Source organism: Schistocerca americana, chromosome 3 (assembly GCF_021461395.2).
Source record: "Schistocerca americana isolate TAMUIC-IGC-003095 chromosome 3, iqSchAmer2.1, whole genome shotgun sequence".
NCBI classification, from domain to species: Eukaryota; Metazoa; Arthropoda; class Insecta; order Orthoptera; family Acrididae; genus Schistocerca; species Schistocerca americana.
Window position 1 is genome coordinate 797,453,040 of NC_060121.1, and position 16,583 is coordinate 797,469,622.

At 42.1% G+C, this 16,583-nt stretch overlaps 1 protein-coding gene across 1 annotated transcript in view; it reads left to right on the forward strand.

Annotated features, from left to right (window-relative positions):
- The window catches only part of LOC124606408 (dipeptidase 1-like), a 164,293-nt gene that overhangs the window by 96,080 nt on the left and 51,630 nt on the right, over nucleotides 1–16,583 (forward strand). Inside the window, exons 3-5 of the mRNA XM_047138388.1 lie at nucleotides 982–1,066; nucleotides 4,364–4,439; nucleotides 9,338–9,476. Coding sequence (XP_046994344.1) covers nucleotides 982–1,066; nucleotides 4,364–4,439; nucleotides 9,338–9,476 — 300 coding nt within the window. The remainder of the gene's footprint in view (nucleotides 1–981; nucleotides 1,067–4,363; nucleotides 4,440–9,337; nucleotides 9,477–16,583) is intronic.

The following is a 16,583-nucleotide window of genomic DNA, read 5'->3' on the forward strand; positions in this document are numbered from 1 at the left end:
TGGATGCAAGCTGACTTTATTATTCCAGTATCACCGTGCCGGACACTGCCATCATCAGATATTTTGGAATGTCATGTTGTACCTAGACATGAAGATAGATGTTGGAGTAGTAACAATCGTAAGCAGACTTTTGTATCTATAAGCAAAATCAAGGTCCGGGGTATCTGACTATGACAGTGTCCAAAACGCGTATAGCTGGAATAATAAAGTGAACTTGCATCAAGAGAATGACTTTTGCTCAGCGACGCATCCAGTGAATGACTTTTGCTCCGCGACCTACTCAGCGTTTTTCTGACTGCACTTTATTGTCCAACATCGTCACATACCTCCTTCGTGACTTCGTGGCATAGCTACATTCTGAAGGAACAGGCACCACACACAAAGCCGAGCTTTATTTTTGACATCACATCCGTAAACCCAAGTTTCATCACAAGTTGTGACCCTTTTCACTAGCTTTCTGGCATTGGTGACTTCATCTAGCTACTCCTGGGCAAGTTACATTGCAGCTGTATTGGTTTTAAATTCAACAATTATGGAAAATATTGTACTATTGCAAGTTTGATATCGAAAATATAAGAAAAAGTCAGGGAATGTGCCAACTTCCTATATCATCATGGTCTTCTTTGATTGATTCCGCTGTCGTCCATAATCATTTCTTGCACTTTGTCCAACGATTTCATGGGCTGATGACGTCTTCGGATGGATAGGTCGCTCATCATATTCAAAGTCTACAGCCTCCTCCTAAAAGTGTATACTAGTCGTAACCTCTTTCTTTACTCACAGCAAGCTCACCAGAAACGACATTTAACGTTTCTAAAATTTCGATGTACTTTATGGTATTTCTAATGCTACATTTAGTATAAAAAAATTCACTTGTGTATGAAATAGATAGTTGTCAATACTGTCAAAAAGCTTGCGAAAGCTGTTTATAGAGTACTGTAGAAGTGCATGTACTGAGAACTGTTGTTTCTGCCCCGGCAGGCGATGAACGGCGGAGTGGTCATGCTGAGCCTGTACCCGTATTTCATCACCTGCAGCGCGGCCGCCAACATCACTGACGTCATAGGTGAGAAATGAGTTTATCACGTTGGGGCTCATAACGGCCAATACTGCTAATGAATTTTCTCCCTTCACTCTTCATTAGTCTGCCTTCAAAACTGCCATCCAAATTTTTCTGTTGAGGCAGCTTTTCAATTATGGATACTGGTCGAGCAGTTCTCTAATAAGATCGTTAAGAATTAGGAGACACGTGTGAGGCACACGGCACAAAAGATTATACGTAATCTGGTCTTAAGGGAGACTGAGAGAAGTAAATGGCGAAAGGGTACAGTAATTACGAAATTTAATGGCGATAGTTTTACTTCCACATATACAGGGTGAAGAAACATTGACACGCGCTGGCTCTTCGACGTGATTCCTTGCATACTAGCAATACAAAATTATCTCAGCCCTGTGCGTATTTTTAGTGTAAACTGGAGGTTAAAAATGTCTGTTTGGCAGCATTTCATGCACATTTATGGCAAGTACCTTAATTCAAGATTATCGGCCTCTTGATTAGAATGTAACAGATGAAGTAGCAGTAGAACAATACTGATAAATCTTGTGACTATGTGGTGCTTACAGTTGACACGGCCTATCTAGGATGATTCCGAAATGAGTATTAAAAGAAAGGGTCACGTGCAGCAGACCAAAAACGAGATGAAAAGTATTGGTTTTGGGGCAAAGGTGAGAAACGTTGAAAGTTGAGTGTAATGAATAGGTGAAGATGAAGTGTGGCTTGGGAAAAGTGTGAAGACTTTAAGGCTCAATACGGCCCTGAAAACAGAATAACAAAAACATACTACATTAAAGTATTAATACTCACTAATGAGACGTATTTCGTACAAGATATGCTACAATAGCTATATAATGTTTAAGAAGCCGTACACCATATAATGAAAGCGAAAATTAGAAAATAATAAAAAAGTACTCGTACGTTCCTGGATCATAATCCCCTGCTTACTCTAACACCAGCCTCAAGACACTGAAATGACTGGGTATATCAGTTTTATAATGTCGGAATTGAACTTAAGTACCTAAAACGTGATAACAGTCTTGGCAGACAGCGACTCTTGTACGTCCGGTTTCTACAGAAAATACACAAAAGATGTAACTGTGTGACAGACTATTTTCTGTTATCTTCGTGCAAGAAACCGCGTGTGGTATCAGAGTCTGCGAATATAGTTTCATCCTGCATAGTCTTTTCATTTCACAAGTCGCTACACAATCTAACCCGGAAATGACCCATTTCATCAAATTCCTGATTTGGGGTTTGAATAGGACGAGATATCAACTTACTTTCATTTATTTCGCTTCTAACAAGAAATAAAAGAATTATGCCCGAAATATCTCCACTAGCAGTGGAAGAATAAAACCAAGAACTTACTATCTAATACGTATGAGCATGTTCTAGACCTAACAGAAGGCTATAAAATACGAAGGGCTTATTTCAATAGTGGTACAAGTCCATTACCTCCACTTTTCTGCCTATAATGCTTCTGAAATTGATCATCCAAAAAATCGGAAAGAAGGGTTTATATCTAGCAAGAAGCCATATGCTTGAATATTTCTGGTATCTCAACTACATATTTTTCAGCCCTCATTTAACTTTAGGACTCTGTATCTGAATATGAACAAAAATGGACTTGTACCACTACTGGAATAAGGCCTTCATATAAAATGTGAATGAACTAAAAAACAAGTTTCGTATTTTATTGTTTATTTTTGCGTAACGCTGTTCATAAGTATACATGGTGCGTCTGTAAAGGTCAGTGAATGGTCTCAGAAAATAAAATACCTTTACTGGCACTTAAACTAATCACCATGAGATACAATATACTTCCGACATCGGCTGTGAACCGTTAGGAAACTGTTAGCAAACGCATGTTGTGGAATTGCTCAACCACCGTCGTTACGTGTTGTTGGACACCCGCATCATTACAAGAGATGAGATATGGTGCTACCAATGGCATCAGGGGGCCAAACGATAGTCGGTGTTTTCATCATCTTCCCCGCATCCCTTGGGTTGAAATTCATGAGACAGCAAGTCTTTGCGGTTGAGAAAGACGATCAACATCGTCTTGATCTTGGATTTTGTCGGCTGACTTATCTTGGGACGCGGGTAAGACGATGATCCCCACGCCACTGACTGCCACTAGGTCTCCGCATCGTATTGGTGACATCAGGTCCAGTCTCTTCTAATAATGCGGATGTCCAACAACGCGTGACCACGGTACTTCGAGCGATTCCCCAAAAATTGTTTGTTGACAGTTTGCATCATCTTAACGACCGACGTCACAAGTGTGTCGTAGTTAATTGTGATTAATTTGAAGGCGAGTAAAGGTGTTTTCTTCGTACCTCTTGTTTCCTTTATTTTCTAAGACCGTTCACCGAATTTTCGGACGTGCCTTGTATTTACACGATATAATTCTCAATAGTAACATAATGTGCATTACGTATTAACAGGTGCACTGTAATTTACATGTGAAGCTGAGGTTTTACGGAATTGCCAGCAGAGTCTGAACTGCTTGTCAAGTCGTGCGAATTTATTTTGGATATTATCTTCTAGTTTTCTCCTTCAATAATTACCTTGTGTTGCACGTTACAAAATAGAGCTGTATTTGAACTAAAAACGTTGATTCTATAATTACCAGCTAAACTCGAGAACTGCTGCGTTGTGTAGTTGGTAATGATCGCCGAGATGGAATCTTTAGTGAATAATGTAAAGACGTAGAAGGAAGCTCTGTTTCTACTGCTCTTTTGTGCTAAGAATGACGGAGGGTGATGCCGCTGGTGTGCTTATGTGCACAAAAACTTTAGACTGTCCCATGATTTCTACCGACAGAGTTGTTATCACCTTATGACCAAGCGCTGTCATTTTGTTTCCCGATATGCTGATTGAGTATCCACGTGCTTTTCTTGCACACATGCATGACTAATTACATTTAATTTGTAGAATTTCATCACACGACCATGTTTCTCCTGAAGCTGACAGTTTTGTTTCTGACTGGTTATTTATATCGAAAATAGTACTTACGCTGAATAAGAATGTAAAATTCACTTAATGAGAACTCGTCATGGGTTAGTGATCACGCTATTAAGTTTTCATAATCCTTCTCTCATTCTCTTTGGATAAGCAGTTACTTTGGTTTGATATAGTTTTGGAATATAAGAAATTGCTTTGATCGATAATGGAGAATATCAACATTTCTTAAAAGCATTTCAGGAGAAAGGAGTACACAATCGACCCTCGAAAAGCGTGGATAAATGTTTGCAAACATCTGTTTGCAGGGACTGCTTACAGGTATGTGACCTTCTGTTTCAGCGCACATCAACCACGTGCGTGACGTCGCTGGGGTGGACCACGTGGGCCTTGGTGCTGGTTTTGACGGCATCAGCCAGTGAGTATTGCTGAAAGGACTGTTGCCACTAGAATTTAAGGCAGCTCGCACGTTGCATTTAGATAGTTTTACTGTAAAACAGAACGTCGTGGAGATCAGAAACAAACTGCTAAGTGCAAAATCTAAGAGAAAATTTAATTTTAAAAATTCTTTGCATGTTGAATTACTGGATACCTACAGAACTACCAATTAATACCTGTTGTGACTTTGCAGTGCTTCCCCTAAAGCAGTTATCAAGGGAAATTTCTTTCGTTATATATCCATATACGTGGGCTGCGTACCTTGAGAATGTGCTAAAATATTGTACATAGTGTGTCACAAAAAGAGGACGAACACTATCCCATTAGAACAGTGGTTTCCAACTTTTCTGAGTCCGGTATCCCTGGGTGCTATCAGATTTTAGCTAGTGCCCATCGCCATCATCAGCATTAACTCGTAACTAAACTTTAGAATGGAAAAGAATTTTTTCTGAACACTTACATTTTTAAATGACGGAAGGTTAACTACATTTGCTGTAGTAGGTGTATTATCAGAAAACACACTATTGAGTTAGTGAGCGATTTGGTACTGTTTGTTCCTAACAACCTTTCATTATATAATGAAGAAGCAATTTTCAGTACATCGAGAATGCTACCTACAATTCCTTTTCGGGAAAGCAACTTTGCGCCACTTGTCTCCCTACTGGCACTTGCTTCACGCACATCCTCATCCCCCATTTAAAATTAAAATGTCAGCACTACACATAGGCCAACTGTTTGTAAATCACTTGACTGCGTACTCTTTACTTCTGAACTGGCAGGAATTGGAAGAATTCAGACTGGCAGTGCTTTGTGACCTACTACTGTCACCACTACCAATATTACTAGTACTTTTACTACCAATAAACCTCGAACAAGCTTCGAAAGGCCCAATAGTATCGACGTACCCCCGTTTCCTCGCAAGCCGATTGGCGTAACCGGATGCGGGTATGGCGGTGCATGTGGTCAGCCTACCGCTCTCACAGCCGTTATCAATTTTCGTGACCGGAACCGCTGTTTCACAGTCAAGTAGCTTCTAGTATCTCAGTTAACCTCACAAGGGCTGTGTATAGCCCGGTTGCCAACAGCGTTCGGCAGACCCAGACGATCACCCATCCAAGTGCTCAGCAAGCCCGACAGAGCTTAACTTCGGTGATCTGACGAGAATCGGTGTTACCATTGCTGCAGGCCGTTGGCGACCACTACCACTACCACTACAACCATCACCATCACTACTACTACTGCTAATAATGATGATAATAATAATAATAATAATAATAATAATAATGCAATGTAGGCCCTACATCAGTGTAGCAGCCATTAGATTCTTAATGTTACCTTGTGCTCTCAATTAATTCATTTAATGTAGCGAAGTGAATAATGAAGCAATTTCTAATCTAGTACAAGGACTACTTGAAACTTGAAGAAAACCTTTTCATAAGATATTTAAACATATGAGATGTACACGTCTCAATTTCACTGTGATCGCTGCATGGTACAAAGTGCTAAGAATGTGCGCAGTGGACGTAGGTATAACCTTGCTTTAATGTTAGTACTTGAAAAAAAATTTAATTATTGGTAACTTATATGATGAGTTTTTCGTTCTTACAAAATTGTGATAATAGCAATGATCTTTTAAAAATAATTTATTTTCTTTGCCGATACATAATTTAACGCATTTGTTTTTACACCTCAGAAAATTGTCTATTTCCCCTCAGGTGAGATTATTCCGAGCTTCGGACAACGGTTTTGGAATATGGGTTTATGGATTTTTTCTGGGAAGGGAATACCATTGGCGACTCTTCAGTCTATTCTCCATTGCTGCCTACGATTTATTCGCTCCCTGATTATGGGTCCATGATCCAGTGAAGCCCCCCCCCCCCCCCCCCGCAACCCCCCTCCCTCACCAATCTCAATAAGTTACTTTACTTATCGCTGATGAAGATTTACAGATTCTTAGGTTAATTGTTGGTTATTTGAGGATGAAGACGGCAGTAGTACACTGAATGATATAACTTCATGGGAAGTCACTGGAAGTGTTGTCGGTCGTCGCCTGCAGAATTCTGTGCGGTACGTTTGCACATTTGTCCCTGTCAGTCCAGGTAGCAATGATATTCCTGGTGGCTCATATGGCAATCCACGACGAAATGACTCGCAGTGTTCGCTGATCAGCCTTTAAGGATTTGTGGAGGCCACGCGACATCTGTTCGCTGGACATTTCAGTCGTTACTAACCTCAGCTACGTTCGTGGTCAATATCAGCTTAATTGACAATGACGAGACTGTTAGAACCAACAGCTTCAGAGTCATGGTCTGTCGTATATCGCTGCTTTTAGTGGTACACATTTCCCTGGTCCCAGTACCATTATGGACAGAGGTTTTTGGGTGTCCCCATTTTGTATGTTAGTGAAATAGTCGTGCAGCAAGGCAACAGTGTGTTTCCTTCGTAGGAGACAAGGCCTGTTTACGCAGCAGCTGGCTTCATCTTCTCCACTGGCGGTCGTGGCAATCAGTGGTGATCACCGAATAAAAATACAATATTGCGAGATGTTCCTTCTGTGGTCCGACAGCGTACAAAGTCACGTATGGTGCCGATGGAGTGACCTAGTAGTAGGTGCCGGCGCCTATAACTTTCTCTGTAGTCTCCCTGCATGACGTTTCCGGACTTGGGTTGCTATCCTCGGTTAGTTCCTCAAGGCTGTTGTACAAACCCTCGAAGTTTGTCAGTCTGTCGCAAAATTTCTGGGACACCCTTCATAGCAATGATCTGCCACTAAAAATGACAAATGCTCCAACAATTGTCTATTTGCAGATGACCATTTTTGTCGTGAAAGAGATCGAATGTATTACAAATTATCTAGCTAATAGGATAGTGATTAACATCTCTTCTCTGAAGATTACGCAGTTCATAGATTCGGACACAAAACCTATGCAAAGGCTAAATTTATTCTCTCTGTGGTCACGCAGTCAGTGTAATCGAAATTCTTAGAAGTGAGGTAAATTAAAAGCTTCCACGGAGGTCCTTTTCAGGAACTCAATGCTACTATCTACGCAGTAAGAATGATCGCCACTCTCTCCCTTACACTCAAAAGCGCAAAGACGTCACATACTTCCACTCTATATATACGTTTTGGGACAACTCGGAGCACTCACCAAAAATTGTCTATGTCCAGGAAACAGCGGTTACAGTGCGCTACCATATCTGTTTGCTCATTTCTTGTAGACTATTGTTATGGTGTCTATGATATGTAACTCCACCATTACTGTACATATATACGATCATGGAATTTGTGGTTGATAATATTGACCGATTCAGAAGAGGCTGCAATGTTCATTCTGAGAACACCAGATGATAATAAAATTTGTACATACAACAATTTCTGGATCTACAGCTACATGTACATACAAATTCCGCAAGCCACCATACGATGCATGGCGGAAGGTACCCTGTACCACTATTAATCACTTCCTCTCCCGTTCCATTCGCAAATAGAGCGTGGGGAAAAGGGCTGCCTATGTGCGTCCGTACGTGCCATAATTTCTTTTATGTTCGTGATATTCAGGCGAAATGTATGTTTGCGGCAGTCGAATCGTTCTGCAGTCAGTTGGAAATGCCGGTTCTCTAAATTTTGTCGATAGTCTTCCACGAAAAGAACGTCGTCTTTTGTGTAGGGATTCCCATTTGAGCTCTGGAACCATTTCTGTAGTACTAGCGTGTTGTTCGAACCTACCGGTAACAAATCTAGCAGCCCACCTCTGAATTGCATCTATGTCTTCTTTTAATCCGACCTAGTGCGCATCCCAAACACTCGAGCAGAGCCCAAGAATGGGTCGCGCTAATGACCTATATGAGGTCTCCTCTACGGAGGAACTCAAGAATGGGTCCCGCTAATGTCCTATATACTGTCTCCTCTACAGACGAACTGGATTCTATTAAAATTGTCCCAATAAACCGAAGTCTACTATTCGCTGTCCCTACCACAATCGTGCTCGTTCCATCACTCTGCAATGTTACGCCAAATTATTTAATAGACGTAACTGTGCCAAAAAGGCACACAGCCATTGTCTTATTCGTGCATTACGGGTTTTTGTTTGTTATCTGCATTAACTTATTTTTTTATTACATTTAGATCTAGCTGCCAACACGTAGAAATGTTGTCTAAGTCATCTTGTATCTTTCGACAGTCACTCAACGGCGACACCTTCCCGTACACCTCAGCATGATCAGGAAACAGCCGCAGATTGTTATTTACCCTGTTAGCCAGATCATTTATGTATATAGCAAATGACAGCGGTCCAATCACACTTCCCTGGGACACTCCTTACGACACCCTTCACTCTGATGAACATTTTCGGTCGAGGACAACGTACTGGGTTCTGTTACTTAAGAAGTTTTCAAACCACTCACATATCTTGGACCTATTCCATATGCTCCAACCTTCTTTAATGCCTTCCGGAAATTTAGGATCATGGTCTCTGCCTGTTGCCTTCATCCACAGTTCTTGAATATTGTTCAGTTCTACACTATTAGCAGCTGTCAACAGGCTTCCAGCTGAACAGAAAAGTAATGATGAAACCCAAGTACGTAAATCTAGGTTGAATAGTTTCCCTACAGTACACTGCTGCACTGCACAGTAGTTTTTCACAGTAGTTGAAAATTTTTCTCTCCACCCTTCAAACAAATTGTGTTCCGCTAATTTTTGGTTCTTTTGTTTGCAAAAATTTTAAGCCACCATCCGTATGGCTTAGTAAATGACGAGTAGCTTTTACCTGCTTGCTAGATGCAAATGACGGACGAGAGAGCAAAGTAGACATGATAATAAAATATGTCAGTAAGTGCTCTGGAGAAGAATAGTGTGTGACTGTGTACTGTGTCCAGCAGCACGACGACGGGACTGGAGGACGTGTCGAGGTACCCGCAGCTGCTGGCCGCACTGCTGGAAGACCCGTCCTGGAGTGAGGATGACGTCAAGAGGCTGGCAGGGCTCAACCTACTCAGGGTCTTCCGCCAGGTCGAGCAGGTTAGTAGGCGGTCTGCGCTCCCACTAGAGCAACACCACACCCACCGATTGTGCAGTCATGGCGCTAATCTAGCCATGTAGAATGCTTGGCATTTCCTTTCTAATTAATCACCTAGCTTTCGAACTTGCAGTCATTTCCTTTGTCCGTCTCCAAATAGCTACCACACACAGCATCCTGGGCAATTTTAAGGTATATTTAATGTTTTAAGTGCAATCTGTAATCGTTACATTTCATTCAACGACTGATAAACTTTATTATGAGTTTGATTTAGTTTCGATGAAATTCTGCTCTAGGAGGCCTTTAGGTTCAGTATACTTATTAAACCAACATTATTTAGGAAAAATATGTTCTTCTCGTTGGAGAAGTTTTATTTGCCCATTTCGCAATAATTACATAATGGAGTACTAGTTTCGGCAAACTTTAATGGCCATGTGCATATCATTTGAATACATCAAACATTGTGTCACTCTATGCAGTGCACTGTCATCTAGTCCTGTCCATATAGGAGCTCAACTCGCTGGATAGGACACACCAGTGTAGCGTCATACGTCAAGTAATAATAACATAATAGTGATGATGACTGAAATAGTTAGTGAATTGTTACCAGAATTATGTTTTATTACTTGATATATGACTACACCGAATTACGTTTTTACTACTTGTATCCAATCCAACTAATAGAGCTCCTTTATGTACATGATTAGATGACAGTGCACTATTTAGGGTGGCATAATGTTTGATGTTTTTAGATGATCTGCAGATGACAATTAAATCTGGCGAAACTAATAGTCCATATAAGTAATTACGGGATCTGGGCAAATAAAACTTCTCCTGCCAGTAGATTACATTTATTTAAACACGATATTGCTCTCCTGCTGGCAATGTCAAGTAACCACATTATTTAGTACTACTAAACCTCCATCTCCGTAAATAATCCGAATCCCATGAATAAAACAGCAACATACTATTAATTGTCCACATCTCGTGGCCGTGCGTAGCGTTCTCGCATCCCGCTCCCGGGTTCCCGGGTTCGATTCCCGGCGGCGTCAGGGATTTTTTCTGCCTCGTGATGACTGGGTGTTGTGTGATGTCCTTAGGTTAGTTAGGTTTAAGTAGTTGTAAGTTCTAGGGGACTGATGACCATAGATGTTAAGTCCCGTAGTGCTCAGAGCCATTTGATTTGAACTATTAGTTATTTTAGAAAAGAGTTTATGTATTAAATAATTACGTTAAGTAAGTTAGTGAGGTGAGTTTAGAAAAGATTTCAGATTGTGAAAACAATTTGTTAGAAGTCGGTAAGTGCTCTCGTTCAAGACGTCATACCTTCTGAAATATTTATCGCACTGTGATACACTTTTGTAGGTACATTTAGTTCTACATGTAGACAGTGTCTGCGATACGCGTTGCGAATCGACTAGTGATAAGGAAGTTTCTTGTCATCCTTTTCGTGAGTCACTAAGTGCTCCAAATCTCAAGTACTGGTTGATGTATTGTGGTATTTACACGCTGTAGCTTACGCTGCCCTAAGACATCAATGTAGTTTGTGACTGTGATTGTTTTCTGTCTTAAATCTTTAACGTAAGATTATACCTCTTGATGGATAGGTTATGGCTGAATTTTAAATCCTTAAATTATATAAAATATTGAAAATCAAATTTCAGCGGCCTCTGGAAGCTTTAGATAGGCAACCTGCAACTTGGATAGGACGACCATGCACCATATTAGCCGTTCAATAATACTGTTTACGTTCCGAAAGTGAGTTTCGTTATTGTTTCGGACACGGAAACTTTATTGCCAAAAAGAAATACATCATTGCATCACGAACTATACATCCTATTTATTTATATTTTTTCAATATAATCGCCACCGACTTTGAGAGATTGGTCGTTGTGTGCAGTCAATTTGAAGAAACCACTGTGGTAAAACTCGGAGCCCTACAATCCAAGAAACTGCCACATAACCTGCTTCATCTCACCATTAGTTTGAAAGTTACTTCCTGAGAGGGCATCTTTCAATGCAGTGAACAGGTGAATGTCCGATATGGTAAGATCGGAGTTGTAGGCCTGTGGTGTGCGTACTGTAAGACCTTCGGTACACACACCATCAGATTATTTGACTTTTCGCTCTAACGAAGTTGGCAAGTGTCAGCGTGTTTATCTTCTGCCGCCAGGTCAGACGACAGAAATGCCACTTCCACACTTAGAGTAGTAGATTGACGGTGACCAACTTTAAACAGAACTTGATTAATTTTCACACACATTTATTAAAATAGTAGCAAGCATAAACCTTACGTAACTTGATTCTGAATGCTATTTACAATTGACAATCTGAAGTTCCTTTGGTCTTGGTACGTTAATCTTGTTCTCACATGTCTCTGATACTTGACAAAGTGTCTATACATTTATCTTCATGGCTAAGTACATGTTTATGGTAATCTTATTAGGCGCAGACTGATATTTGACTATAGACTGGTAAAGACAAATGCAGACAAATGCAGACTGGTGCAGACAAATGCAGACTGAGTAATCAGAGGTCTGTACATTCGTTATAATACACTCCTGGAAATTGAAATAAGAACACCGTGAATTCATTGTCCCAGGAAGCGGAAACTTTATTGACACATTCCTGGGGTCAGATACATCACATGATCACACTGACAGAACCACAGGCACATAGACACAGGCAACAGAGCATGCACAATGTCGGCACTAGTACAGTGTATATCCACCTTTCGCAGCAATGCAGGCTGCTATTCTCCCATGGAGACGATCGTAGAGATGCTGGATGTAGTCCTGTGGAACGGCTTGCCATGCCATTTCCAGCTGGCGCCTCAGTTGGACCAGCGTTCGTGCTGGACGTGCAGACCGCGTGAGACGACGCTTCATCCAGTCCCAAACATGCTCAATGGGGGACAGATCCGGAGATCTTGCTGGCCAGGGTAGTTGACTTACACCTTCTAGAGCACGTTGGGTGGCACGGGATACATGCGGACGTGCATTGTCCTGTTGGAACAGCAAGTTCCCTTGCCGGTCTAGGAATGGTAGAACGATGGGTTCGATGACGGTTTGGATGTACCGTGCACTATTCAGTGTCCCCTCGACGATCACCAGTGGTGTACGGCCAGTGTAGGAGATCGCTCCCCACACCATGATGCCGGGTGTTGGCCCTGTGTGCCTCGGTCGTATGCAGTCCTGATTGTGGCGCTCACCTGCACGGCGCCAAACACGCATACGACCATCATTGGCACCAAGGCAGAAGCGACTCTCATCGCTGAAGACGACACGTCTCCATTCGTCCCTCCATTCACGCCTGTCGCGACACCACTGGAGGCGGGCTGCACGATGTTGGGGCGTGAGCGGAAGACGGCCTAACGGTGTGCGGGACCGTAGCCCAGCTTCACGGAGACGGTTGCGAATGGTCCTCGCCGATACCCCAGGAGCAACAGTGTCCCTAATTTGCTGGGAAGTGGCGGTGCGGTCCCCTACGGCACTGCGTAGGATCCTACGGTCTTGGCGTGCATCCTTGCGTCGCTGCGGTCCGGTCCCAGGTCGACGGGCACGTGCACCTTCCGCCGACCACTGGCGACAACATCGATGTACTGTGGAGACCTCACGCCCCACGTGTTGAGCAATTCGGTGGTACGTCCACCCGGCCTCCCGCATGCCCACTATACGCCCTCGCTCAAAGTCCGTCAACTGCACATACGGTTCACGTCCACGCTGTCGCGGCATGCTACCAGTGTTAAAGACTGCGATGGAGCTCCGTGTGCCACGGCAAACTGGCTGACACTGACGGCGGCGGTGCACAAATGCTGCGCAGCTAGCGCCATTCGACGGCCAACACCGCGGTTCCTGGTGTGTCCGCTGTGCCGTGCGTGTGATCATTGCTTGTACAGCCCTCTCGCAGTGTCCGGAGCAAGTATGGTGCGTCTGACACACCGGTGTCAATGTGTTCCTTTTTCCATTTCCAGGAGTGTACCTCACGCGTTCAGGTATCACTGCACGAGTGTGATCTGCGAGGAGAAAAGGTTCTACGTTAGCAGCAATCTCATTGGTTGCGTTACATATTAATACGCGGATCGGCGGAAGCAGAATTTGGTCCGTCTCTAAGGCAGCACCATCTCGTAGTGTGGAGACGGACGAGTGCTGCGTGTGCGCTGTTGTGTTTAGCGGGGCGCGCTCTAGTGGGAAAGTTGTGTACGCGCTGACTATGTGGAACTTCTATGTACACAACAAGGCCGCGTGATCTAATCTCTCCCACCTGAAGCGGCGAATCTGATCCTGTATGGGCCTTGCTGTGTGTGGTTTTGCGTTGTCCAAGAGCGCAACATCTTCACTCAAGAGCACTGGTCTCTTTTGTCGAACAGCGGACCAGAATGTGGTAAGTGAGTCGCAGCAGCATGCCACATTGACGGCTCCTTGCTGGAGGAAATCAAGGAGAGTCACACCTCTCAGGCCACTGTGGCCAAAACCCTTCCTGGGGAGGGTAACAATGAAGTTTTTCGTCACTAATGGTCCTGGATGCTTCCGCGTAATTGAGACGACCTTGGATCATAGTGTAGGTAATGCACCCATTTCTCACAACCTGTGATGATACTGAAGAGAAATTCATCTACCTCTCGCACGTACCACATCAAATGATCGAAGCGGACGCCCATTTTTCCACTCTTGTTACCCGGGGTCTCATTTCTCGGCAAACGTCTTACAGACCGTTTAGGTGATGTGCCCGAAGATGGCCAATACGCAGTGTAGACACTATGTCTGACAGAGTTGTCCGCATTTCTACTGACACCATAACCTGTACTCTATAATGTTGTTTTCATTATTAAATGTGGAGAGACGCTCAAGTTGACCTTCAATCTCCACGCTATGCCTTTCTTCTTTGAACGTGGAACACCAGCGACCAACCATTTAATGAGACATAACCTCTTCATCACACACGGTCTGTAGGTATTCATGGTTGATGTTCATACTAGCTCCAAGTGCCCATTCATACCAGATAACAGCACATACTTCCATTGGTGACGACGTTGCCTGTATACGTCCGTCTGCCATCGTGATGTATACTCATGTTAACTTCAGCACGACGGTCTGTTGCTACTCTCCCTTCTCCGCGCTCTGCGGATACCTCATCTCTCCTCCGCTGAAGCGCCTTCCGTTGTTGAACCAGTAATGGGTGGTGAGTCATATGGGTTTTTTTTGTGTCACCTGATGTACCATCTTCTCTTTCCGAAACAATGACGAAAATTTATTTCGGAACGTCTCTTATAGGAGTATCGGAAAATATATACGTCAGTGCTAAAGGAGGAGAATCCGTATTTCCAAGTCGCTAAATTTATTCTGAGTAGTCCTGGAGCAGAGTTTCAGAACTTTAAACATATTAATGAAGTACAAAAGCACTGAAGAAATAACTACTCGTACTTGTACAGGAAACTAATGCCGTGCAACACCTTCTCTGCCTTTGACAGTTACCCTAACTCGGTAACGAAAAGTAGATATAACTTCCTTCAGTATGGGAATTTGGGTCCGCCTTCATACAAAACACTTCTGTTTTATTTTCATATTCTTCTCTAAACTAATTTGTGTGGCAATATCGCCATCGTCAGTGAGTTTTTTCTTTATTCTAAAACATGCAAATTCTGCATTGCTACAAACATTACCGAACGTTATTACATGTGCACTGCTTGGTTCTAGATAGCGCATTATGTCAATAGTTTTGTAACATCTTGCTTACTTTCAAGTCACAGCATAGTTTTTACATGTGTTGCCGTTTTCCGGCGTATTTTCTGTGTGTTATTGCAGAGGTTCTTTTTATACAGTATATTCAGCATCTCATCTGCAATTATATGACCGATCTGTTATTAACAAATATGAAAATGTGAACTCACATACATCAGTCTTACATAGTTGAGAATTTCGGTAGTGTTGCGTATAGAGTTTTGGCGGGTATTAGGTTGTTACGTAGTCTGTCATGTGCTCACGATCGTCGCCGGCTGGCATTCACTTTAAATCACGGAAAAACATAAATGTTACACCGTGGCTGCAATTTGATACTTTACGCCATCTCGCTATTCACGCGTATGGTGAAAAGTTTCACGTATCGCTTGAAACTGAAACTGATTATTAGATCCCGAAGGGCTATTAAATAGCGATAATGTTGGGAAACACGTTTCACTCGCTCCTCCAAATAGTCGCAGACATTTTTTGTAGGGTTACAAGCCTTTGAACTAGGTGATCAGCTGTGATGTGACATATAACTGACCTCTATTAATATTTAACTGTCTATTACAACAAAAAGGCAATAAACTCTTTATTTTGTTGGATTGCACAAATATTTCGAAAGGATCAGTTAATAGTTCGTTGCGAAAGAGCAAATTATGATATGGATTAAAGAGTATTTCTGAATAAAGTTCTGAATTGTTAGTGAAAACTGAATGTAGGAAATTCGTTTCAACTCTTTATTTGATTTAACTCCTTTTCTCTTAAGACAAACTGATTTTGTGCTGAATCCTAAGTTACTGAATAGCTTCCATTTGTATGGTTGTGTTTGAGAAACCTGTTTACTGAAAATTAGTCTAGACCACGTGACTTAATAAAATCACCAAACTTCAATGTAAGAAAACTATGTACAAGTTCTGACAAAAAGGGAGATATAAGAAATTTAAATTACAAATCCACACTAAGTTTAATGTATCACGCAAATCTACCCTAGTTTCCTCTAGAACAGTCACAGTGGCCACATTTGACTTAAATTCCTCAGTATAATAAAAACAATGGAAACTACGTAAAGAAAGTTAAACGATTCTTTACAGTTCTCATTATTCCAATTAGAACAAGAAAATTGCATTCACTAGTGCTGAAGTGCTTTCAGATGCGACCTCAATCAGAACTAAGAGAGCAATGAACGATTCATTGAAGTACTTGGAAATATAAAATGGAAACTCAAAAAAAAAAAAAAAAAAAAAAAAAAGGGCGGTGGAGCGCTGTGTTGTTATTCTTAGACGAATAAGGAATTTTATATAAATCAAGCCACTTTCAGACACATTCAGTAAAAAATGTAAAAGCTCTCTTAAAATAGTAACAGGGAAGCCCCGAAGCTCCCCATCG